Consider the following 27,595-nt stretch of genomic DNA (forward strand, 5'->3'; position numbering starts at 1 on the left):
GCCGGCGAAATTACCCCTTCAACCCGCTAAAATAAAAGCCGCTCCGTTGACAGAAAACCCACACGCCGGAGCCGGAAGCAAGAGTAGAGCGGTGGGCGGGGCCAGCGTAGAGGAAGTCGCTCTCCAGGCCAATAGACACATCGATTGGCAAACGAGCGTTTCGCCGCACCTATCGTGAAACTGCGAGAACGCCGGAGATTATCGCGAGGTTCCGTAATCCTCTCCCGCTCCCTCTTCCCCAGTTCCCTGTAGCGCGGGTTCCGCTCCGCCCCCGGGGCCCCGCCCCGCCACCCCCGCCGCCCGGCGCTCCGCCCCGCCCCCGCCCGGCTCCCTGCCCCGCCCGGCTCCCTGCCCCGCCCGCCCGCCCGCCGTCTCCGGCTTGCCTTCCAGCGCCGCTTGCGCTCCGGAGCGCTGGCTCTGCCGGCGCTGAGGTGAGTAGAGCTGTCTGCCTCGTCGGGTGGTTCGAGTGGCAGGGCTCGCTGACCCGGCCACCGGCGGGGACGCCCTAGACCTGGCCTCGCAAAAGCGTCCGGGCCGCGGCGAGTGGGACAGCGGGGCGGCCTGGGCCTCGGGTGGCCACAGCTGCCGGGTCCTCCTGGCACTCCGCGGCCCCCGGACCCCTGCCGCCCGGACCCCAGAACCCTGGATACCGCGTCCCTGAAATCCCTGCTGCTGGGCTCGCTGCTTCCCAACTGTAACGACCTCAGTGTCTGGCGTTTCGCCCAAGACTTCTGCCAGTGTTTGTTACCACTGAGCTGAGAAGATACCCTTTTACAAATGCTTTGAATATGCAGCTTATAATTCTCTAATCTCCAGCGTTAGGAAATTGAAATGCGTGTTCTACTAAATTGAGTACGGGGAAGCCAGTCTAAGGGACTCCTTTCTTTGAAAATACGCTTTAAAATGTGTAGAATTTTGTTAAATAGGAGGTTTTTTATTTTTTAATTTTGTTTTTAATAATATGATAGTGTTCACCTGCCGGAAAGCTCGTGTGTAGGTGCGGACCTACACAGCTGATATGAAGTAATACTATTTGCCTTAACTACGTAAGAGGTAGTGTAACTATACAAGAGATAGTTTGCTTAACTAGGTAAGAGGTAGTAAAGTGAAATGGGGTAAGAAAATTATCTTGTTAAAGGTTGTGTACGGCCCATGAATTGCATGCTGCAAAACTGTGAGCATTGTTGATGCTTTATCAGCATTATTGGCAGCTTTGGGATTTCATTAGTTCAGATTTTATCTCCTAAACAGCCTTTGTAGCAATTTTAACAGAATGTAACGGTGTTTTTGAGGCAGCCAATCCCATTTCAGAATATTCAAAGCCATCAGGTTACAGGGAATCTCTTACTGAATCTTCCCTCAGTGAGTGTGGTTTTGCATTATAGGGCGGCGGTGCACCAGTCTACCTGCGATGGAACTATGGTACGTTACCCTCTGAGAAACTCAGTTTCCTCGTCTACAAAACGTGCTAACTAATGTCTATTGCAATGCATGGTTGTAAAGATTAGACGTCCTTATGGCATGCAGTAAGGTTAGAGGATCTATCCGTGGTCTTGACATGGGTGGTTGAGAAATCAACCTTGCAACGTTGTTTCACGTGTCATCAGATATTAGAGGACTTACTTTAAAATTTTATTTTAAGTTCCTGGGTACATGTGCAGAATATGCAGGTTTACACAGGTAAATATGTGGTAATTTGCTGCACCTATCCACCCATCACCTAGGTATTATGAAGGGTTACTTTTAGATAGTGTTCTAGATGCAGGTATGCAAGTGTGAAGAAAACAACACAGCCTCTGCCGTCAGGATTTCTAAATAAGTTTCAGAAGGGTTTAATTACAGGCTTTTTGGCTTGATTGACAATAAACAGGTGCAATGATAAATATTTAGATGACAAATTGTGAGGAGTCCTACGAAGAAAAAAACAAACAGCCAAGTTGCTCTGAAAGAACACCAGGGGAATACTTTGGGATAGGGAAGTTATTTTTATTTTTTTGAGCCAGAGTCTTGCTCTTTTGCCCAGGCTGGAGTGCAATGGTGCAACCTCCTCTCGCTGCAATCTCTGCATCCCAGGTTTAAGCGATTCTCCTGCCTAAGCTTCCTGAGTAGCTGGGATTACAGGTGCCCGCCACCATGCCCGGCTAATTTTTGTATTTTTGGTAAAGACGGTGTTTTGCCAAGTTGGCCAGGCTAGTCTCAAACTCCTCACCTCAGGTAATCTACCTGCCTTGGCCTCCCAAAGTGCTGGGATTACTGGCAAGAGCCACTGCGCCTGGCCCAGGGAAGTGATTGTTAGGTTGAAATCTGGAGAATGATGGGACATTGCTTTGTACGCTAAGAGGAGAGCAGTAAATGGTGTTAGGGGTTTGGTAGCTTTAAGGATTAGAAAAAGCCCCGGAATTTGGTGAGGAGCCGAGCAAAGTGCTGAAGAAGTGGGTCGGGGCAGGTGGTGAGGTGTCTTCAAGGCCTACTATGAGTTTGATTTTCTAAATAAGAAGTTTCTGAAGGGTTTATTTAGTAAGATGTATGCCAGAAAGGTGAGACGTAATTGCATGTACATTTTTAAAAGCCCACTGCTGGGATTAATGTGTTGGAAGTGACCAGAGTGGACACAGGGAGGCCAGTAATATAGCTGGCCAGGCAGGAGATGACGGTGGCTTGTGGTTTTGGCAGATGGAGAGATTTGGATGGATTTGAGATGTATTTGGGAGATGGAAGCCACTGGCCTTGTGATAGATTGGAAGTGGTTAGAGAATGAGAGGGTGGAATCATTCATGACTTCCTGTTTCTCCAGCTTGAACCACTGGGTGGTTGGAGAGGGTGCGCTATTTACTGAGATGGGAAAAATTAGGGAGATTCATATTGGTGATGAAAGTAGAAAGCTCTTTGTGTTAAGTTTGAGCTGTTTGTGAGACATCTAAACTGCTAACAGTTTACTTCAGTGAATAATTACCTGTAGAGTTTCACTTTCTACACAGAATCATTGAGGTTATTTGTAGTCTACTCTCTTTGCTTTATGGGTAGGAGAATTAAGATGTGGAAAGATTATCTTGCACAAAGTCACATAATATGTCTCACAAAATAGGTGAGTAGGTGGAATATGGGAAAGTATTGGATCCTTACATTGCATTGGAAACAGTTAATATTTCATACTTTGCCTTTTAATATAAAATGGCAAGTGCTGTCTCATGAGCTAGGAATTCGAGTTTGGAAATAATAAAATATAACCAAAAAATTACAAAACTCTGTTTATTGAAAGCTTATGTTGCTGGATTTTGTACTAATTTGGTATTAATTACCAGCGAAAATCACTTGCGTTAAGAAAAAAAAAATTATTGAAAGGTACTTTCCAATAGAGAGTTTGGAAAGAGTGTTGAGGAAAACAGTCAAATCTTTAAGCAAAACTCAGCTTCTTTGTAGTTGTTTTAGCATTTCCTTATTATCCTGTGGAACCTTGTGAGTCACTGTCTGTGAAGAACCCAGGCTTTGAAATCCACTGGACCTGGCATCAAACCCTTGCTTTTATCCCTTGTGAACTGTTTGATCTTGGACAAATCACTGAAGCCTTGAGTTTCTTTCTTTTTGTGTTAACTGATAGTGAAGTTTGTTTTAGCTCTGTGCCTAGTGGATAAAATGGCAAATGTTACTTGTCTTCTTGCCCTTGTCAATTTTAGAGCTAGAAGAGAATTTTAATAATCTGACCTGGACTCAGGCCTGTTAGCCAGTACATTAATTGCTATCTCCATTGTATATATTGGGCAACTGGAGCCCCAGAGGCATTGTAATGTTATAGAATGATACAGGATTCTTGTTTCTGAGTGCAGTGTTTCTTGTTTCATTGAAATAATTTAAAATAATGAAACTGTGTGGCCCTGGCTCTATTTATTTGATACCTCTGCTAATCTGTAAAGCTAAAAACAAAGAGGCCAGGCACAGTGGCTCACACCTGTAATCCCAGCACTTGGGGAGGCCCAGGTGGGAGGATTGCTTGAGCTCAGGAATTTGAGACTAGCCTGGGCAATATAGTGAGACCCCATCTCTACAAACAAATAAAAAAATTAGCCAAGTGTGATGGTGATGCGTATAGTTCCAGCTAGTTGGGAGGCTGAGGTGGGAGGAGGATCGCTTAAGCCCAGGAGTTGAGGCTACAGTGAGCTATGATTGAGCCACTGGATTCCAGCCTGAGCAACAGAGTGAGACCCTGTCTCTAAAAAAAAAAAAAAACAAAAAAAAGGAAGAAAAGAATAAAGAGATAAAGAAAAAATCAGAATATAGGACAATATTTTGCTCTAGATATAAATAATATGTATTTTAATATTTTTAAAGCACGATAAGCTGACTACAAAATGAGGTAGTTCATAAACGAAATGGGGTTTGCTGCATGTGGTTTTTAAGCTTCTCTTTTGGTTGCATGTTATGAAACTGGTCACTGTTTTTCTGAGACAAGAGTTCCTATCTCACGGGCAAAAACTTTTTTCCCATTAGGACTATAATAAGTAATAAATATTGTCGAATTAGAGTATTTTTATTAAATTGTTATTTATTTTAATCTCCTCCTAAATATGTGTGACAATTTTAGTTGTTATGAAAGTAAAATGTAGGATTGAATGTATTATCTTTTTCAGTGTCTTCCAGTAGCTCTGTATGCTAACTGGTTTATATGGCAATGCTTGTAAAAAATCATAATGAATACGTTTTCTTGTTGTCTTTATAGAAATGGACCAATTTTGACAAGATGTAATGCTACAAGCCTGCCTGATGGGATATATTCAGTCATGGCATCTGAACTTTGTAAGACGATCTCTGTGGCAAGGCTGGAAAAGCACAAGAATTTGTTCTTAAATTATAGGAATCTGCACCATTTTCCATTGGAGTTACTGAAAGATGAGGGACTGCAGTACTTGGAGAGACTCTATATGAAAAGGAACTCCCTGACAACCTTGGTACAGTATTATATTACACTACAAAAAATCATTTATAAATGTGATTAAGATACATTTTACATACCCTAAGATATCCAGACCAAGACTTATGTCCCCTGTTGTTATATATACAGGTAATATAAATACACACACAGGGGTTTCTCATTGGCTATGAATTTCTCATTCACGTTCCTGCAGTTACAAGGTTGCAGGAGAAGTTGTGTAGGAAAGCAAAATATTCACTCATGTACCACTTATAAAGTTAGTACCCATTCAGAAACCATTCTTCATTTAGTGTGTGCATCTGTCCTGACTTGTAATTTGTTTGTATGTTAAGCTTCTGAGGTGATTTAATCAGACCAGTTAATAAGTAAACAAGAGAAAGATCAACAATGCTTTTGAGTTATAGTCATTAAAGGGAGAATGGTTTGAAAATTGAAGCATTAAGAGAGGCATTTGGGAAGCTTAATGTAACTTGAGTGTTTTGAAAACAAAACCTTTATGATTGCCCTGTGAAAATTAAATGATTTTGAATTGGGCTAGCATACAGTTTTTTGGAAAAAATTTTGCCACAGAAGCAACATTTAATTTTCTCTTTTTATGTTCTAAGAATAAGCACATTGTTTCCATTATAATCTGAATTGTATCACATACAAGGTAAACTAAAAGTTTTTCAAGAGAATGTCCAAATCAAACTTTTTATGCCCACTATTTATTGTAAAATTTGGTCTCTGTATTAAATGGATTTACTTTGTATGGCCTTTTCTGGTTATCACTTAACCTCATTTGAATCTTTTACTTGAATTCCAGTTATCATTCATTTTAGATGATTTATGAAATCTTACTACTTTGTGAATTCACCCATTCTTCATTCCCTTCTCTATATTGGACTTTGCTAAATAACTGGAAAGTGTATCTTACTGGCTTCATGTATATGGCTTGTTTTCCTGGAAAAGTTTTATTTAGTATGTGTACAATGCCCATAAGTGGGTAGAAGGCACTATAAAATTAATTTATCTTTGCTATATCTAGAAGTAAATAGATATGCATGTTTTTTTCTTTCGTGATTGGCATATTGATAAATATGTTGAGTGTCTACTTATATTTCTGAAATTAGATTTTTCAGCTTTCCACCTTGGAAAATCCATACACAGTTATATAAGTCCCTTTTTGGCGTGATGTAAAACCATATTAGTATTTTTTAACCTTTTAGCAAGAAGTAGTATAAGAAATATTTTGACAAGGATTATAGCCTAGATTTTCACGTGTTTTTTCTTTATGTATTAAGAAATATTTGTGAGTGGATTACTTATTAATTATCAACCACAGCCCAATGGGGTAGACTTTGTTCTGAGAATTGACCTTTGCTTATAAAAGCCAAACTTGTGGGTGGACCACTCGGCTGGAAGTGTGAGGAGGTCGGCAGTCAGTGGGGGAGGTGGAGGCGGCTCCTGCGATCCAAAGGGACTTGAGACTTACTGGACACACACCATGAGGGCCCTGTGGGTGCTGGGCCTCTGCTGGGCCCTGCTGACCTTCAGGTTGGTCAGAGCTGATGATCAAATTGATGTGGGTGGTACAGGAGAAGAGGATCTGGGTAAAAGTGGAGAAGGCTCAAGGATGGATGATGAAACAGTACAGAGAGAAGAAGAAGCTATTCAGCTGGATGGAGTAAATGCATCACCAGTAAGAGAACTTAAGTAGGAAAAGTTTGCCTTCCAAGCTGAAGTTAACAAAATGATGAAACTATCAATTCATTATATACAAATAAAGAGATTTTCCTGAGAAAACTGGTTTCAGATGCTTCCAATGCTTTAGATAAGATAAAGCTAATATCACTGACTGATGAAAATGCTCTTTCTGGAAATGAGGAACTAACAGTCAAAATTAAGTGTGATGAGGAGAAGTACCTGCTGGATGTCACAGACACTGGTGTAGGAATGACCAGAGGACAGTTGGTTAAAAACGTTGATACCATAGCCAAATCTGGGACAAGCGAGTTTGTAAACAAAATGAATGAAGCACAGGCAGATGGCCAGTCACCTTCTGAATTGATTGGCCAGTTTGGTGTCACCTTCCTTTAGCAGGTAAGGTTATTGTCACATCAAAACACAATGATACCTAGCACATCTGGGAGTCTGACTCCAGTGAATTTTTTGCAATTGCTGACACAAGAGGAAACACTCTAGGATAGGGAACGACCATTACCCTTGTTTTCAAAGAAGAAGCATCTGATTACCTTGAATCGGATACAATTAAAAATCTCATCAAAAAATACAGTTCATAAACTTTCCTGTTTATGTGTGGAGCAGCAAGACTGAAACTGTTGAGGAGCCCATGGAGGAAGAAGCAGCAGCAAAAGAAGAGAAAGAAGAATCTCATAAGGAAGCTGCAGGAGAAGAAGAAGAAAAAAAGAAACCAAAGACTAAAAAAAGTTGGAAAAACTGTCTGAGACTGGGAACATATGAATGATATCAAACCAATATGGCAGAGAACATCCAAAGAAGTAGAAGGAGATGAATACAAAACTTTCTACAAATCATTTTCAAAGGAAAGTGTTGACTCCATGGCTTATATTCACTTTACTGCTGAAGGGGAAGTTACCTTCAAATCAATTTTATTTGTACCCACATCTGTTCTACATGGTCTATTTGACGAATATGGATCTAAAAAGAGTGATTACATTAAGCTCTATGTATACCGTGTATTCATCATAGATGACTTCCATGATATGATGCCTAAGTACCTTAATTTTGTTCAGGGTGTGGTGGACTCAGATGTTCTTTCCTTGAATGTTTCCCTTGAGACTCTTCAGCAGCATAAACTGCTTAATGTGATTAGGAAGAAGCTTGTTCATAAAACACTGGACATGATTAAGAAGATTGTTGATGAGTAATACAATGATACCTTTTGGAAAGAATTTGGTACCAACATCAAGCTTGGTGTAATTGAAGACCACTCGAATCGAACACGTGAAACTTCTTAGATTCCAGTCTTCTCATCATCCAGCTAACAGTACTAGCCTGGACCAGTATGTGGAAAAAATGAAGGAAAAACAAGACAAAATCTACTTCATGGCTGGGTCCAGCAGAAAAAGGGCTGAATTTTTTCCATTGTTGAGCGACTTCTGAAAAAGGCCTATGAAGTTATTTACCTCACGGAACCTGTGGGTGAATACCGCATTCAGGCCCTTTCCGAATTTTATGGGAAGAGATTCCAGAATGTTGTCAAGGAAGCAGTGAAGTTTGATGAAAGTGGGAAAACTAAGAAGAGTCATGAAGCAGTTGAGAAAGAATTTGAGCCTCTGCTCCCTTGGATGAAAGATAAAGCCCTTAAGGACAAGACTGAAAAGGCTGTGGTGTCTCAGCCAGAATCTCTGTGAGCTTTGGTGGCCATCCAGTACGGATGGCCTGGCAACACGGAGAGAATCATGAAAGCACAAGCGTACCAGATGGGCAAGGACATCTCTACAAATTACTATGTGAGTCAGAAGAAAACATTTGAAATTAATCCCAGACACCCACTGATCAGAGACATGTTTCGATGAATTAAGGAAGATGAAGATGGTAAAACAGCTTTGGATCTTGCTGTCGTTTTGTTTGAAACAGCAATGTTTTGGTCAGGATATCTTTTACCAGACATTACAGCATATGGAGATAGAATAAAAAGAATGCTCCACCTCAGTTTGAACATTGACCCTGATGCAAAGGTAGAAGAAGAACCGGAAGAAGAACCTGAAGAGACAAAAGACACAACAGAAGACACAGAGCAAGACGAAGACAAAGAAATGGATGTGGGAACAGATGAAGAAGAACAAGAAACGGCTAAGGAATCTACAGCTGAAAAAGATGAATTGTAAATTATACTCTCACAGTTTGGATCCTGTGTGGAGAGGGAATGTGAAATTTAAGTCATTTCTTTTTGGAGAGACCTTTTTTAGATGGCCCCCCACCAGGCTCCTCATCCCCTGCACTGTAAAATGTGGGATTATGGGTTATAGGAAAACGTGTTATTTTTTAGTTCAATTTGTTTTTTAAGACGGAGTTTCACTTGTCGCCCAGGCTGGAGTACAGTGGTAGGATCTTGGTTCACTGCAACTCCACCTTCCAAGTTCAAGTGATTCTCATGCCTTAGCCTCCTGAGTAGCTGGGATTATAGGTGCCTGCCACCATGCCCAGCTGTATTTTTGGTAGAGACAGGATTTTACCATGTTGGCCAGGCTGGTCTCAAACTCCTGACCTCAGATGATCCACCCGCCTCAGCCTCCCAAAGTGCTGGGATTATAGGCGTGAGCCACTGCCCATGGCCTAGTTGAATTTTTTTTTAACCTTCCTCATGAATGTAAATTTGTACTATTTAACTGACTATTCTTGTTGTAAAATCTTGTCGTGTATAAAAATAAAAAAGATTCCCCCCCCCCCGAAAAAAAGTTAAGCTTTTGGTCTTGTGGTAGTTTCTCAGCTTCAGTTTTTTATTTATGAAAATAAGAATCTACAGTAAATTGATATTTATAATAGCTTATGGTAATACATTTTAATTCTCTGCAACCTTTTCAGTCATCAGAGGTTAAATTGTGTATGTTTATAATGATGCATAGATTTTACTTTAATTGCTTTCTCTTAGTTGGAATATTTGATTCATGTATATCAAAGAGCTTTGTAAACTATAAAGTGCTGTACAGATATGAGGGGTTGGTGGGAATGGTAGCAGTCATCCCAAAGCCGTCCCAATGCCTGATTATATCAGATATATGACAATTTACAGCACAGTTTTTGAAAACAGGTAAAACATTACTTAGAGTGCTCTAAACCTGTAGTGATTCTTCGGGCTCTTGGAATATTTGCTGGTGTTACAGATAAAGTACAGTTCCTAAAGGAGAGTAATATGTAAAATTGTATTTACAACTGCAATACTGTCCAAAACTGGGGAAAACGTTATTGAAAATGTATAGTATCTTGAATACATTATTGATTAATTGGCCTTTTGCTTATGGATTTTTAGCAGACTTGGGAATCTGCCAGTCATTTCCATTTTCATGTTGTTTTAGTGTTTAACTTTTTTTGTTTGTTTCCTGTTAACATTTTTGTGTGTGTATTAAATGCCTTCTCAGCATTTTCCTCCTTTCTTCTCCTATCCCTCAGTATATTAGGCCTCTTGCTGAGAAGAGAAGTTGTCACTAATACACAACCTCTACCCTTCTCCCTTTTTACCGTGAAGTCGTTCAGAATCGTGTATTGGCTTATAGTTGTAGGATGATTGCATGACAAAAGTCCGGAACTTAGCAAATGCTGATATTTAGAACTAAACCACAAGAAAAAGCCTTTTCACACGTTTAAAAGAATAAACTTTTTAATTGCAAAACCAGTATATGCTCTATGTCAAACAACATAGAGGAGTATCTGGAAAGCAGATCTCTCTTTGTCTAGTTTGTGAAGCAACCAATGTTAATGGTTGGATTGTATCCTTCTGCTTTGGTTCATTTATGCTGCCATAAGAAAACACCATAAAATCAGTGGCTTATAAACAAATTGATTTCTTACTGCTCTGGAGGTGGGGAAGTACAAGATCAGGGTGCTAACCAGATTCGGTGTCTCTCTTCCTGATTTGTAGATGGTGCCTTCTTGCTGTGTCCTCACATGGTAGAAGGAGCCAAGGGTCTCCCTCTGACCTCTTTTAAAGGACACTAATTCCATTCATGAGGGCTCAGATCTCATAATCTAATTGCCTCCCAAGGGTACCACCTCTTAACACCATCATCATCTTGGGGTTTAGAATTTTAATGTGTGAATTTGGGGGGGGGGACACACATTCAAACTATCCCACCTTCCACCTCCTTGCTTGTGTTTTTGTAATTATATATATACTATTTATATTTTTCCTTTTTTAATAACAAAAGTAGAATCATACATATTTCTCTGCAAGTCTCTTTGTTCAATTCATGATATTCTCATTCCACTAACCTCTAGGCCAGTAGGTAATTGTACATTCTTGTATGTATGTGTATGTTTATATTTAGGATAGCCTAAAAAGTAGAATTGCTGGGCTAAAGGGTAGATATATTTTACATTTCAAAATACTTTTAGGCTAGGCAGGGTGGCTCATGCCTGTAATCACAGCACTTTGGGAGGCCAAGGCAGGCAGATCACTTGAAGCCAGGAGTTTGAGACCAGCCTGGTCAACATAGTGAAACCCTGTTTCTACCAAAAATACAAAAATTAGCTGGGCATGGTGGTACACGCCTGTAGTTCCAGCTACTCAGGAGGCTGAGTCAGGAGAATTGCTTGAACCTGCAAGGCGTAGGTTGCAGTGAGCTGAAATCATGCCACTGTACTCCAGCCTGGGCAACAGAGTGAGACTTGGTCTCAACAAATTTTTTTTAAAGCAATATTTGATTATCATTTATTTGTATAGCTGACAAACCTTAAAACTTTTTGCTTTGTTTTGAGACAGGGTCTTGTTCTGTCATCCAGGCTGGAGTACAGTGGCATGTTCCAGGCTCACTGCAGCCCCGACCTCCTGAACTCAAGTGAGCCATCTGCCTCACCTTCCTGAGTAGCTGGGACTCCAAGCACACACCACCATATCACACCCTGCTAAGTCGTAAACCTTTTTCTTTTCTTTCTTTTTTTTTGAGATGGAGTTTCACTCTAGTTACCCAGGCTGGAGGGCAATGGCACGATATTGGCTCACTGCAACCTCCGCCTCCTGGGTTCAGGCAATTCTCCTGCCTCAGCCTCCCGAGTAGCTGGGACTACAGGCACGCGCCACCATGCCCAGCTAATTTTTTGTATTTTTAGTAGAGACGGGGTTTCACCATGTTGACCGGGATGGTCTCGATCTCTTGACCTCGTGATCCACCCGCCTCGGCCTCCCAAAGTGCTGGGATTACAGGCGTGAGCCACCGCGCCCGGCCTTTTTCTAGAGATGGGTTCTCGCTATGTTGCCTAGGCTGGTCTTGAACTCCTGGGCTCAAGTGATCCTCTTGCCATAGCCTCCCAAAGTGTTGAGATTACAGTGAGCCACTGTGCCTGACCGAAACTTTCTTTTTAAACATAAGCTGGTTTATATGGGAATCTAGTTATATAATTGGTAGGTGAACAAGAAGTAGTTGTGGGTGTTGGGACTGGTGGCTCATGTCTGTAATCCTAGCACTTTGGGGGGCTGAGGCAGGCAGATCACTCGAGCTCAGGAGTTCAAAACCAGCCTGGGCAATTTCATAAAACCCTGTCTCTTCACACACACACCCCCACCAGCCTGGGCAACATCATAAAATCCTGTCTCTACACACACCCCCCCCCACACACCAGCCTGGGCAACATCATACAATCCTGTCTCTACACACACATGCACGCGCGCGCGCGTGCGCGCGCACACACACACACACACACAGCTGTCTCAGAAAAAAAAGAGTTAGGATTTTACTTCCTAACATTTACCTTAGAAAATGTTTTAAATAATTTTTCTATAATTTTAAATGCAATTCAGGAATTATTAAGTCTGACCTTTGTGATAGTTTTAAGATAAATGAGATATTAGGAGTAATATAGGGTCTGGGTTTGTGACATGATAGGTATTCATCTAGTGGAAGAATTAAATAAATGAATATAATGTAGAATTGCATAAGGACCATATTATAAGAGTTCCAGACTGAGAGCCTTCAAGAGCAGGAACTGTGTCTTGCATTCTGCATCTTCAGTGCCTGGCTTACTGCTTAGCATGTGTAGTACACGTAATTTAATTCTATGTAGCAGCATTGTAGAAGATTTTTAAGATCCTATTTGTATGACACTGAAGACTGACTTTGACTGGCACTTAGGAGGAAGAGCATCATTCATTCAGTGTGTATTTATTGAGTGCTTACTGTGTCCCCATCACTCTTCAAGACACTGACAATAGATATTTTGTGGAACAGCTTCTTATTCTCATGGAATTTTCATTTGTTGGCATTTCAAGTTTAAAGGGGAAAAAAAAGGAACTAAGACTCAGTGGCAAAATGTTCAAGGGACAAGTTTACATACCTGTTTTGCTTGCCTCAAGCAGTGGTTTTATAGGTTCCACAGAGCCTCGGGCTTCCTGAGCAATGCTGAGGTGGGGACCAAACAAGAGTGTGTCTCTACTTCAGCTGGAGCAGTTCTTTTGTTTGAGTATCGGTGTTCTCTATGCAACCCCCTCACATAGATGGGATATGCAGAGAGGTCCTCTAGTAAACAGATGGGTAGAGAGGTCTTGAAGTTTGGCTGTGATATAGGATGGGCATAGTGGGAGGAGATTTGACAACAAAGGAGATTTTTCTTCTAATCATCCCTTTTCTCTTCCTTTTCCTTTACCCCCCTCTTCTGTTTTCTGAGAGAACAGAGTAAAGGCTATTGGGAAATTCCCATTAAAAGAAGAGTTGAACCTCTGGATAAAGGGAATAATTAAAAGTCCAAGTTTCCTAAGAACGAGCTCTAGAGTACACTTGGAAGGATTAACCTTGGGAATATATCTGTTCCTCCTTTGTAAAAGAAAGGGAAGACAGGTGTAAAGACAGATATGCACTAAGGGACAGAGAGGCAGTTGAGAGAGTTTTTGGTCTGATGCTTTTCCAGGTCAGACCATCTGCTTGGGAATGAACATTTGGGGAGAGGGCAAGTTTGAAGACTCACATGGCAGTTTGACAAGAGAAAGATAGAATTGTTGGGTTTTATTTAGCAAGCAGTTGGTGACTAAGCTTACGGTGGAAACTTCTGCTTGTTTAGGGAACTTTCTCTAGCCGTATCCAGCTGTCTGAGGTATGGAGAAGGTGGACTGTGGCATTCATACAGGTTTAGGTTGTTGCTAGGTGGCTGGAGGTTTAGGATTTGGCCAAGAGAATGATAGAACATGAAATCTGAGCTGGATTGCAGACAAAGGAAGAGTGAATAGAGAGAATGGAGGTGGGCCACAGTTCCCACTGATGTTGAAAAACTGCTGTATTGGGTGTGACTGAGTAAGCCATCTGGGATGTGGGACATTTTGGTCTCGAAGAAAGACTGTGATCGTGGAGAAGTTTCTGATGATAACACAGTCTGAGTCTGCAAGGTGGAAGGGGCTGAGGTAGAGCCTTGCAACCTTCCCTGCATTGGTACCTGTGGTCTTTGTAAGAAGGAGAAGGAATATAGCTTGGAAGCAGCAATCAACAGTCCTTTCTAACTCTGAAGTTCCTCAAGGGAGGAAATTAGTAGTGGGAGCATTTGAGGGCTGCAGTCCCAGGAAGAGAGTGTTTCATGATTTGGTAGCAAAACTCAGGACTGAAAGGTAAGAGATCAAAGTTCTACGGCTTTACTTCTTTGGACCTTAGTTCCTTCATTTATAAGAAAAAAGGCCACAAGAGACCTGGAGGAAAATAAACAAAAAATCACAATCTGGAAGCAAAATCACTTAATGACTTTGTCAACTTCTTTTCTTAATGGAAACAGTTGGCCTTCCTGAGGAAATGAAAGAGCGACTTGCCCAAATACTGACTGAGCTCTCACTAGTTGCTCATTTTATTTTATATATATGAATGGACAAAAAAGAGGTATCTAAATTTTAATGAAAGAGGGGTGTTTGGCTCATAGCTAATCTTTTGTTTATTGATAACCTCTTTCTAGCCTAGTAGCACCATGTTTTCACCCTGAGGAGAAAAACAAGGGCAGATGGATCCTGATTAAGCAGTTAATCTATGCAATAAGAGATAATTTAACTTAAAAATTATATTCCACTGAGTGAAGGAAGGAGCGGTCTATCAATCATGTTCCTGAATTGGGCCAGGAAATGAGGCACAGATGTTTTTTCTTTCCTGTTGACCCAGGAGAAAAACATTCCTGACTTTCTGCTTCAGATATGAATAGGCAAATAAAAAAAGAGTACAGATACCAAAAACATACAAAAAGATGTTTAGCTTTTAGAAGAAGTGATGAAACACTAATCATTTTTACCCATCAGATTGGCAGAGATTAACACCTAGCCAGGCATCTGGCCATCCCAGCTACTTGGCTGAGATGGGAGGATCATGTGAGCCCAGGAGTTTAAGACCAGCGTGGGCAACATAGTGAGACCTTGTATCAAAAAAAAAAAAAGAGATTAATACCCAGTGTTGGAGACAGGTAGGAGAAATCTCCTGATGGAAATAAATTCAATGTTTTTGGTGGGTGGTTGGGTCCTATCTAGCAAAACTACATGAATATTTGCTTGAATCGGCATTTTCACTTGCAAGAATTTGCCTAGTAGAAAAAAAAAGGTGAACAAGAATGTTCATCACAGCATTGAATATGATGAAAAATTGTGAAAACCTCAATATTTGTATTGGATTAGTTAAAATCTGAGAGCAGCTAACGTGAGTCTTTACCAAGTGCCCGGTTTCAAGTAAATGACATGTATTATTTAATCCTCAGGACAATCCTATGATGTAGGCACTATTATTATCTTTATTTTATAGATATATATTTATTTTTATTTTATGCCAAGTAAGGCATAAAAAAAAGAATACATCAAACTGAATAGTGATTATAGTTGTAGATGGGTGGAGAATGTGAGGGTAGGGCTGGAGGCTGAAAGAAACAGAGCCTTACTTAGTGTTTATAGAAAAAGGGAAAGGCTCTACTAGTAAGTTTGCTTTATATTATTTTCAGTAAATATATATTTTTATAATTCAGTTAAGATGGTTAGAATATAGTACTACTAAGGGTTTGTCAAGCTTTCTAATCAGTGAGTCTAAATATTTTGATTTATAGTGATGCATATGTTTATGCCATCTTGACATAGATGACTTTCTTAGCGGGTGGCTAGGGTGAGGGTGAGAGAGGTTGATGGCTAGGAAACACAGCTATATCCACCACCCATCCTTGAATTTGGTAATAGTAGGATCGGGATCAAATTAGCATGGGAATACCCTGAGGAGAAAAACAGTAAGTTAAGGAGATGGCCTGTAAGAGCATCATACAGCCAAGTGTGGTAGGATAAACAGGGAGGGGAATTAAGTTTTGTTGTTGGTTTGGTTCATTTTGAATTCCAGAGCAAGGACTTCTTGTTTTTCTCCAGTCTGTTGGATTCTTGCAGCTTGAACTGCTGCTAGGGCCTCCTTAACACCATGATTACACCGTTCTTGAGCTAGCTCTGTATAAAAGCATCTTTAGTTCTTAAATTGACTGTGTGGAAATATGTGAGTATATTAAATAGGAAAGAATTCTAATGGTCTGTTCATGGTTTAGTGTTTGTAGGTAATGTGGGGTACAGTTCTGGAAAACAGTCGTTGCACATTTATCCTGTCTTTGTAATACACATTTGCCTGAAAATTAAGTTTTGTTACAACAGCTTCTTTTCCTGTTGAATTTTCAGTTTTAGAAGCTTTTCTTTCATTGTTACCCGATTCCTTGTCAGTAATGTGGAACAGTGATTCTTTGTCAAATAATTAGCAAACTCAAGATAAGCTTCTCACATGTCATAAAGGCTTTCATTTTTCAGGAAAATGAACATCTGTTTCATAACTCTATGGAATCATAGGATTTTAAAGCTAGAAGCTTTATTGATAATTTAGATAATTTTTCTTTTTGAGGAAACTAAGAAGAGGATAATGGCGGTTTCTAAAGTCACTTTTATGGCTTTTCAGTGCAAAAATGAGGTTTCCTAATTTGTGGTCCAGTTACTTTAGCTTTCATTTTAATTCTGTAGATATTTATTGATTACCTCTAGCCTAGCACTACCATGTTGTTAAAATTTAACCACGTTTATCCACTGTGGAGAAATGAGGTGCTGCGTGTTAAGTGAATTTTCCCAGTTAATCTTTGTAAAGCCTATGTCTGAGTTTTACTGTGAGTAAAAGTCTAGCTTTAATAGAATTATTTTTAAAACATATTCATTGGTTTTTAAATAAATTATAGGGAACCTGACTTAGCATACACCCTGTAATTTGTAGTTTCTGCCTTGGGAGTTAGGATTGGGATGGTTTGGAAAGAGGTGGCACGGCTAAGTGTCTTTTCCTTAGAACAGACCATTTTCTTTTGTACTTGAAGGGTGTTATTTGCAAGCAAAAGACTCAAAACCATTGGTATGTGTATGATTCCACAAGTTTAAATTCATTTTTCAGGCATTCACTATAATGAAGCACCTGTGTACTAGAAGTGAGACGCCAGTGCCTAAATAAATGTTAGTCCCATCAAATCAGTCAACAAATACATACATTATGTAAGTAAGGCACTTATACACTGATCTTGGAACATGCTCCCTACCCCAACAAACCAAACAGTTATGTTATAAACACAGATTTTTCAGGCTAGGTTTAATCTTATATCATTGATCTGGCTTTATGGGAATGTGTTTGGTGTTCTATTTTTGTGTGTATTTTTACATTGCTTTGAAAATTTCATTTATAAAATTATACTTATTGAATGTTTATTAAATAGGTTTTTTAAAAAACAAAACTAGATAAGACACTTGATTCTGTAACCTCCAACCCTTGCTTCTGACATTTATATAACTTTCAGTTTTAACAAATATTTTTAAAATGAACTCTTGAAGGGCATTTCAGCAATTTTTATTGCTTATTTTTTCTTTTGAAAATCTTTTCTTGGCAATCAAATTTCCATCAAATTTAGAAACATTTTATTTTTGTAAATGTACTGGATGTATAGTTTTTTTTTTTTTTATTTTGAGCTCATTCTGTAAGTTTTGCTAAGTTAAAAATATCAGTCTTGATTTTTGTTTTACATTTTTTGCCACAAAACATTTGCAGTTTTAAAGATACTTAAAATTTTTCCATTTACGTTTCTTAAGATGACAATTTCAATCTCTATAAATGCTAAGCAAATACTTGCATTTATTTCTAAGAAAAACAATCTAAAACATTTATCATTTGTACAGTTAAGTAGCTCTTTGTTTTACATTTGAAGGAGTTGAGTTTAAGTGAACAATTAGTAATGAGTATAAAGATACGAATTATTCACACTCTACCAGCCACATGTGGCTATTTACATTTTTTTTTTTTTTTTTTTTTTGAGACAGAGTTTTGCCCAGGCTAGAGTGCATGGCACAATCTCAGCTCACTGCAACCTCCGCCTCCCAGGTTCAAGGGATTCTCCTGCCTCAGCCTCCCAAGTAGCTGGGATTACAGGCGCCTGCCATCACGCCTGGCTAATTTTTGTGTTTTTAGTAGAGACAGGGTTTCACCATGTTGGCCCGGCTAGTCTTGAACTCCTGACCTCAGATGATCCACCTGTCTCGGCTTCTAAAAGTGCTGGGATTATAGGTGTGAGCCACCGCACCCAGCCCGACATTTAAATGAAAGCAAAATGATCTTAGAAGTTCAGTTCCTCTATCACATAGCTACATGTGGCTAGTATCTGCCGTATTGGACAGCACAGATAGAGAATGTTTCTATCATGGCACGGAGAGAGACAAAGGAAAATGAGTAATTAATGGGAGGTGAGCTAAGAGACAAAGGTAATGGTAACTAGGACCCTCAAGGCAGTTATGCTACTGGGAAAGAAGAAAGAATGCTGGTTCTGTCGTTCTATACCATTAGCCTGCTAGGGTTTCCTATTCCTCTGTTGATACATACTGCTCTATGACATATATAAAAATGGAGAGAAATACTGTAGAAGGAATGGGCAAGTAAAAGATCTACCACAGTTTAAAAAAATCTGGACACATGGTATTTATCTCATGCTGTGTACCTGCTCAGGAGCAATGATATAAAATTATTGATCCAACTGTAAAGCTTGTTGAGTGTGTCGTAGTAGTTTGTGAGTGAAGTACTTTTTCTTTCCTCAGAACCAAAACTTCGTTAGCTTTTTCAAGTAATTTATTGGGGTGAAACTGATATAACGTAAAATTAATCTTATGAAGAATAGGATTCAGTACATTCACCATCTATGCTGCCACCTCTGTCTAGTTCCAAATATTTTGTTCACTCTAGGGTAAAACCCTTTACCCATTAAGCAATTTTTCTCCATTCTGTCATTCCCACCCTCACTTCCCACACCCATACCTGGTAACCACCAATCTGTTTTCTCTCTGGTTTTACTCTGGATATTTCATATAAATGGGATCACAAAATATGAAACCTTTTGTATTTGGCTTCTTTCACTTAGCAAAGTGTTTCCAAGGTTTATCCAAGTTGTAGCATATGTTAGTACTTCATTTTTTTTTTTTTTATGGTTCAGTGGGATTCCATTGTATGACTCTACCATCATTTGTTTACCCGTTCATCTACTGATGGACATTCAGGCTATTTCCACCTTTTAGCTGTTGTGAATAATGCTGCTATGAACATGAATGTACATGTTGAAAGACCTGTTTTCAGTTCTCTTGGGCATATAAATAAGAGAGGAATTCAGGGCCCTATGATAATTTTATGCTTAACTTTTTGAGGAACCATCAAACTTTTCCACAGTGGCTGAGCCATTTTACATTACTTGCCAGCAATGTACAATGGTTCCAGTTTCTCCACATCCTTGCCAACACTTGTTATTTTCTGTTTTTTTGTTAGTGTTACAGCTGTCCTAGTGGGTATGAAGTGCCATCTCATTGTGGTTTTGATTTGCATTTCCCTGATGCTAATGATGTTGGACATCTTTACATGTGCTTGTTGGCCATTTGCATATTGTCTTGGGAGAAATGTCTATTCAGATCCTTTGCCCATTTTTTAATTCAGTTGTCTTTTTGTTGTTGAATTGTAAGGATTCTTTTTATAGTCTGGATGCTAGACCCTTACCACATATATGATTTGTAAATATTTTCTCCCATTCTGTAGGTTGTCGTTTACTTTCTTGTAATGTCCTGTAATGCACACAAGTTTTTAATATTTGATGACATTCAGTGTATCTACTTTTTTTTTTTTTTGGAGGTGGCGTTTCACTCTGTTGCCAGGCTGGAGTGCAGTGGTGCGATCTTGGCTCACTGCAATCTTTGCTTCCCAGGTTCAAGTGATTCTCCTGCCTCAGCCTCCTGAGTAACTGGGATTACAGGTGCACGCCACCACGTCCAGCTAATTTTTTTGGTATTTTTAGTAGAAATGAGGTTTGACTATGTTGGTCAGGCTGGTCTTGAACTCCTGACTTCAAATGATCCACCCACCTTGGCCTCCCAAAGTGCTGGGATTACAGGCTTGAGCCACTGCACCCAGCCTGTGTATCTGTTTTTTCTATTGTTGCTCATGCTTTTGGTGTAATGTCTATCAATTCATTGCCAAATCTAAGATTATGGAAATTTATGTTTTCTTCTATGAAGTATGGTTTTAGCTCTTAAATTTAAGTTGTTGATCCATTTTGAGTTAATTTTGTGTATGGTATGAGATAGTGGTCCAAATTCATTCTGCTTTCTTATACTTTTTACAATTGCTGTAAGAACCCAAATGCATTTACTTTTTGACTCTGAAATGTGTTGTTAGAAGCCAGGATGGAGCAGGTTTTGCCAAACTCCAAGTCCCCGTGGCTTATAACAGCGTGCATATTTCTTGTCTACACTGTATAGCCTCTGAGAGCTTGGGGCCTCTGCTCAGGGATGAAGCCTAACAAAACGTCCACCATCTGGTGGTCACCGTGGGAGGGGTGAGGTCTTTTGAGCTCAATCTTGTCAAGGCTTCCACTTTGGCTTAATTTCACTGACCAAAGCAAAGCCCTTAGCCATGGCCAGCTTTATGAAAGATGTGCAGTCCTAGCAGGTGTTCAGAAAGAGAGGGAAAGGAAGTAGGCACTGTACAGTGCCCACCAGAAAACAGCACTGAACGTGGTGGTGTTTGCAACATACTTGAAGTATTTGTTCCGAGATACAAAATTTTAAAACATTCCCATTTAAGTGGAGTCTAAAAGAACATGGTAAAGCATCATTGATTCAAAATTTAGGGTAAGTTTTATACTAACTATGCTTGTTGAAGTTTACTTTTTCATTATTGTAAAGAAAAGTTGTTAGATAATAATATAAATGAGATTTAATGAAGAGAATCCTGGGCTTGATTTAGAAAAACAGTTTTTATGTAATTTAGTGGGAAGTATTTCAGTACATGTTGTTTATCTGATAAAACTTTTCTGTTTCAAATTGTGAAAAAAGGAAATAACAGTAATAGATTAGAAAAGTACTTTAAGACTATTGCTTTTATCAGGATTTCAAATTTAAAAACATTAAAAAGCTTAATAGCTTGTAAATTCTATGGATTAGGATACGCTAGTTTGTGTGACTTCCATAATCCAACATTAGAGCTTAGTTACCCACAAAGTAACAAAAATTCTGACATTAATTTCTTGTTGTCTAATCTGTTACATGCTGTACCTAAATTATAGAAGTATGAAAATTAAAACGTATAGCATTTCTCAGCTACATTGCTAAAAATACAGTATTAGAAAGCAAAGTGATATTATGGAACACCACTAGGTGTCAGTCACAGCCTGTGCAAGGGCTGATTATTTGCCAGGCATTTTGGACATCTCTACCTAAGTATGTATGTGTTTTAAGGCATTATTCTAATGAACTGCAATTTTCTCAAAGTGAATGTGCTTATTTTTAAATAAAAACCCAATACACCTACTTGTTAATAAAGACATGGAGACGCACTACTGGCAGCAGAAGCATTATTTCAGTGCTTAATTGTGTATATAGCTACAGCTGAAAAGAGCTAACTAGTTTGTCATGGAAAGATTAGAATGCTATTTGATGAGCCAAGTGGACATCCAGAAAGGAAGGCCGTGGAGTGTGTGAGTTAGCCAGATACAGTATTGATATGAGCCAGTGAAAATAGGTGAAGGTCTAACAGTTAAACAGCATTACTTTTTGGAAAAATCTTTCCTTTTTATAGGAACAGTTATAGTTAAGGCCTTCCACCCACTGGTTCCCTAGTTTCCCTAGGATGCTTTGTGTGTATGCCCATAAATGGAAGTGTATATTCTCAAGGGAGATACTGATACTAAAATCAAAACCCTCCAGGGATTTAGACAGATCCACAGGAACATCTGAGAAATGACTTGTTTTGAAGGACCTCCTTACATGTATCAGTATCGAAACATGGTGCAAAAAGAATCATAGCTTTCAGCGTTTGAACACGAAATAGAAGTGGTACTGTCAAGAGTGGGTACTCAGAAATGCTTCACTGACTTCATAACAATATTCATATTCAGTGATACTTAGTTATCACAAATGGATAAGGATATGTGTGTATAAGCTATTGGAGATACTGTTACTAAGTATTTAAATACACCAGTATGGCAGTATGACATTAATAATGACATTTTCTGGTTTAAAATAAACCAGTGAATTTCCATTGTGTTCAGGATTTTTTAAAAGCTATTCCTTAGTATAAAATATGAGTCCTTAGTGATCTGTTCCTTGCCATTCTATGTAAAATCATACATCTTCATACCCAATGACCCAGACATACCAAACTAAGGTCATTTGTCCTAGTGAGTGTTTAGATCTCAAATTGTATATAATTGATTAATCAATTGTATAACAGCTATACTATACACACCATATTTTAAAATTCAATTTTAATTTTTTTCAGTTGTAAAAGATACGTGTTCATTGTTAAAAATTTAAGTTTCTGTATGAAAAATTTCTTGATTATTTAAAGTAGTCTACTTTCTAGTCCCTAACACTTAATTTTTCCTATGGACATGATTGTTTTTCTAACAGGATTATTGAAAATGTAAGATTTCTTCAGGAGTGCTGTTATGGAGTTATAGCAGAATGGATTGTGTTTGCAGTTTCCCAATTGTTCCTTGTTCTCTTTTGGCTTTTCATATGTTGCTTCTTGTGCCTAAAAAGCTATCCAGCACTACCCTCCTCTCCATTCCATGTCAGCCTCTTACAGTTTATGTCTTTTGGAACTTGGGTCAGACCTAATGTCTTATAAAAAGCCATTCCTGATTCATTGTTATTTATATACAGTTTACCCTACAGTATGCTTGAATGTAGATGAAAAAAATTAGGTTTGACCCAGTGTGCTCCTTCAGTCTTTAGACTCATATCTTTTTGCGTGTGTAAATTTGAACCCCGTGTCTGTGTGTGTGTGTGTGTGTGTGTGTGTGACAGCACGCGAGCGAGAGAGAGAGAAAGATTATATATATGCATATGTACATATGTGGGTGTGTGTATGTGTCTGCAGTCTGGTTTTCAGTTATTTACAGGAGGCTTTCTCCCATACCCAGTACCTCCAGCAGAGAGAAGCCTGCTTTCAACCTGTGTGTAGAATTGTTCTAGGATACTTTTCATGGAAAGGCCAGCCCTTTCAGGGCTCCGACTTTTTCTGAGTAAGAGACCTAGGTTTGTCTGTTTTTCTGTCTTCTGCCCATAGCCAATTTCCTGTACCTCCCACATCACACCTCATCTCTGATCTCTGGACCTGTGGCCAGGTCTGACACTCCCTTGGACCACATGAGCTCTAGCTTCCCCCGTTAATTTGGAGCTTAGTCAGGTCTGGGCACCTGAGGGCCCTGCGGTTTTCCCTTACTTTCCCTTGAGGAGCATGATTTAGGAGTTTGGAGGATATATTAGTCTCTTAGGGCTGCCATGACAAATTATCAAAAACTGGGTGTCTTAAAACAACAAAAGTGTATTCTCTCACAGTTCTTGAAGCAAAAAGTTCACAATCAAGGTGTGGTTTGGGTTGGTTCCTTCTCAGGGCTCCTCAGGTGTCACTTCAGTCTCTAGCTGCATCAGCACATGGTGTTCTTCCTTCTGTCTGTGTCTGTGAAGCACATTTTTATTTCTTCCATGATAATGGATTTTGAGGTCTGTGTTTCTCTAAGGCAGGGGTCCCCAATCCCTGGTTCACAGACCTGGTGCCTGTTAGGAATGGGGCCACACAGCAGGAGGTGAGTGGTAGGCAAACTGTGTATTTATAGCGGCTCCCAGTCCCTTTCATTACTGCCTGAATGCCGCCTCCTGTCCCATCAGCAGCAGCATTAAATTCTCTTAGCACAAACCCTGTTGTGAACTGCACATGCGAGGGATCTAGGTTGTGCACTCGTTACGAGAATCTAATGCCTGACAATCTCACAGTCTCCCATCACCCCAAGATGGGACTGTCTAGTTTCGGGAAAACAAGCTCAGGGCTCCCACTGATTCTTCATTACGGTGAGTTGTGTAATTATTTCATTATGTTTTACAATGTAATAACAATAGAAATAAAGTGCACAATAAATGTAATGCGCTTGAATCATCCCGAAACCGCCCCCCCCCCCCCGCCCCCACAACCCCATCTGTGGAAAAATTGTCTTCCATGAAACCAGTCCCTGGAAGCAAAAAGGTTGGGGACCACTGCTCTAAGGGACATTATATTTAAGTGTTCAAATTTATAAATTTAAATTGCAGTATGGTCTCTATAAGAATAAAACCCAGACCTGCTGATTATTTTAACATTTCTCAAAATTTACACCCCTCAAAAAGATAGTACTTTGTATTTAAACAAATTAGAAATGTTTAGACATTTTTCAAAAATAAAATTTAATTCTGAGTTTTTAATTTTCAGCCAGAAAACCTTGCTCAGAAGCTTCCAAACCTTGTGGAACTGTGAGTCTGTTTATTCAAATTTTTTAAAAACAAGAATGAAAATAATTCTAAGTTATTTGAAATAATAGGATATGTCATCTTAATGTTTTGTTATTTTTTGGTATCATGATCATGGTATTCATGTAGGTAGACCTGTGGTTCTACTAAACCCAGTAGTATTTTAAAGTATTTAATCATTTAATATTGTATTTTAAATATTGCACTTCAAGGTAGTGAAGGTGATGAGAAATGCCTTTTCTTTTGTCACAGAATCTTTCTGGATAGTCCATGTAATTGGGAAAATCTGTTGTTATTACTACTACTACATGTGATAGTTGATATGAACAGATAGTATAAAATGTTTAAAATATACAGTAAAAGTCTTTTTTTCTGTATCATCCACACTTCATTTTAGATTTTTTTATGATTACCTCCAAATGCTGAATACTGTGTTGACGCCTTTGTTTTTTTAATGCACCAGTGTTAATTATCCATTAACTTACCACTAAAGAAGATAAATTTAGATATCTTGTATCTCTCTCTCTGCCCAGCTGCCTCCTAATTTTTTGCAGGAGGGTTTGCATTGCTATTTCTTGTGCCCTTTGTTATTTGGCATGGTTTTCAAGAGGTCAAGGAAGGAAAGCTAGCCTTTTATCCCCCCCATCCGTCATTTCCTTTGTTCCATCCTTTTATTTTGAAAAATTTCAAACTAACAAGAAAGTTAAAAACATAGAAAGAACACCTGTATACCCTTCACCTAAATTTAACCAATTTTGACATTTTTCCACATTTGCTTTCTCTTTCCCTTTTCTACCTGTCTTGTCTCCCTCTGCCCCCGCCCCCCACACCAAGCTGAATGATTTGAAAGTAAATTACAGACATAATGTCATTCTCACACCTAAGGAAAGTAATATTAATTCAATATAATTTAATACACAGTTCATGTTTATGTTAGTTTTCAAAAACAATGTCTTTTAAAAGTAGATGTCTGAGTTTACTGGTTTCCTCTTGATTAGATTGCATTTAAACACTTTTGGTGGTGTTTGATCCCAAAACTTGCTTTATCAGGTTTTTACTTTCATTCTTTTGTATATTTATTTTTTTCTGAAGTTTTTGAGAGTTAGTTACATACATCATGGCTTTTTCTTTGCCTCAAAATACTTAAGTATGTATTTCTAAGAACAAGGATGTCTTTCCATCTTTTTAGTCTACTTTTGCATCCTTTAGGTATTTTATAGTTTTCTTTAGGTTTTGAAAATTTCTAAAGTCTGTTACTAAGTATTCAATCTTTGGTTTTTTTTAATATTGTAAATGAATTTTGTCGTGTGTTAAACTTCTAACTGGTTATGTTTTGTATAAATGAACAATATTTATTTTTGCATGTTAACTTTATATCCTGCTATTTTGCTGAAATCTTTATTGTTTCAATTAATTTTCGTGATATACTCTTACGTTGGAAAATACAGATAATGTTACTTTTTCTTTTCCAACTGTTATCCCTTTAATTACTTTCTCTAGTCTTATTGCATTTGTTAGTTCCTCCAGAATATGTGAAAGTATCCTGGAGAAAATGGGTATCCTTCTCTTCTTTCTGACCTTCTGGGAATGCCTCTAGGGTTTCCCCATTAAGAAAGATGCTGGCTTTATAGTTAAGGTATCTGTAGTCTATTGTGTTAAGCAGATATTCATCTTTGTTGATTATCCATTGCTGCTTAACAACTTAACCCCAAATGTAGTGCTGTAAAAGAATAAACCTTCAATACCTTATATTTTCTGAGTCCTCAGAATCTAGGCCTCACTTAGCTGGGTGCCTTTGCCTCCAGGTATTATATAAAGCTGCAATCAAGGTTGTTGGCCAGGACTGCAGTCTCATCTGACGACTCAGCTGAAGAAGGATCTTCTTCTTTGTTCATTCATGTGGTTATTGGCAGGTTCAATTCCTTGTAGGCTGTTGAACTGAAGGACTCCATTCCTTGCTTGCTGTCGGCTAGAGCACTTCCTCTGTTCCTTGCCACTTGGCCTTTCTACGGGATATTTCACAAAATAGCTACTGGCTTCCATCAGCAAGCAAACCAAAGAGCAAGAGAAAATATACACTTTCCCCTAATCCCTGGTAATCACTAATCTACTTTCTGTCTCAATGGATATGCCTATTTCTGGATGTTTTCTATAAATGGAATATTTTATATAAATGGAATATATAGCCTTTTGTGTCTGGCTGCATTAACATAATGTTTTCAGAGTTTATTCATGTTGTAGCAGGTATCAGAATCCATTCCTTTTTTATGGCTGAATAGATATATGACTTCTGGTTTATCTGTTCATCATTTGATGGACATTTGGGTTGTTTCCACATTTTGAAAGCTTTTCCTTTTAGTTTCTGGTTTGTCAGTTGTGGGTTCCAACTGTTTTCAGGCAGCTGTGAAGTTAAACAATTGCCTATAATTTGTTTCAGTTTACGATGGTTTTTGCACTGGGCAAGCTCCCAGTCAGATTGAATAAAGACAGCCTTGCGAGTGGGTCTTGCAGGGAACCATGAGACAAATCTTTGGCAGTTCTCTGAGAATGAAGTTTTGAAAGCACTCTAATGTGGTCCTACCCCCTCGCTACTGCTTTTCTCCTTGATAGTGGGCTGTTGGTTTTTTGGGTTTCTGCAGAGCAAGAGAGTGGGGTTAGGACTAGAGCAAGTGAAAATGCCATGAAGCCTGCAATGCACTGTTGTTACTGATGTTCAGTCATTTTTTTTTCCTTGAATAAGTGCTCCCTGTATTACTGCAAGCCTTTGGTTCATTTCCAGAGTTCTGAACATGTAGCATTTGGACATTTCTGATAGTTTCTCATTGTTTTTATGGAAGAGAATTTTTGGAGGTTCTTACTCTACCACTTTTGCTCAGAATTTTTAGTTTTGTAAAAAACTGCCAATTTACCAGATTAGCCGTCCCATTTTACATTTCCCCTGGTAATGTGTGATGTTCCAGTGTCTGCATATCTTACTGGTATTTGGTGTTGTCTTTGTTATTTTGATCATTTTGATAGATGTGTGGTTTTTATTACATTGTAATTTTCGTTTGCATTTCTATGATGACTAATGATATTGAACATCTCCTCATATACTTGCCATCTGCATATTTTCTTTGGTAAATTGTCCATGTCTATTGCTCATGTTCTGATTATATAGATATATATTTTTTACTTCT

At 38.9% G+C, this 27,595-nt stretch overlaps 1 protein-coding gene and 1 pseudogene across 9 annotated transcripts in view; both read left to right on the plus strand.

The window, feature by feature from the left end:
* Positions 1 to 223: 223 nt before the first annotated feature.
* LRRC28 (leucine rich repeat containing 28) overlaps positions 224 to 27,595 on the plus strand; it is a 127,942-nt gene continuing 100,570 nt past the window's right edge. For 4 of the 8 annotated variants that reach the window (XR_004261153.1, XM_032252838.1, XM_032252831.1 and 1 more), the window contains exons 1-4: positions 345 to 431; positions 1,386 to 1,422; positions 4,715 to 4,943; positions 24,379 to 24,419. Coding sequence is in view for 5 of the 8 variants with exons in the window: in XM_032252838.1 (XP_032108729.1) it covers positions 4,776 to 4,943; positions 24,379 to 24,419 (209 nt within the window). In the remaining 3 variants the exon portion in view is untranslated. Of the gene's footprint in view, positions 432 to 1,385; positions 1,423 to 4,714; positions 4,944 to 24,378; positions 24,420 to 27,595 lie in introns of all 8 variants that reach the window. The other 4 variants (XM_032252832.1, XM_032252835.1, XM_032252836.1 and 1 more) reach the window with 3 other exon arrangements.
* LOC116533204 lies at positions 4,950 to 8,926 on the plus strand (annotated as a pseudogene). Its single transcript, XR_004261152.1, has one exon. The product of XR_004261152.1 is annotated as an endoplasmin pseudogene (transcript).

Source organism: Sapajus apella, unplaced genomic scaffold (assembly GCF_009761245.1).
Source record: "Sapajus apella isolate SASKATOON/1434 unplaced genomic scaffold, GSC_monkey_1.0 scaffold80, whole genome shotgun sequence".
NCBI classification, from domain to species: domain Eukaryota; kingdom Metazoa; phylum Chordata; class Mammalia; order Primates; family Cebidae; genus Sapajus; species Sapajus apella.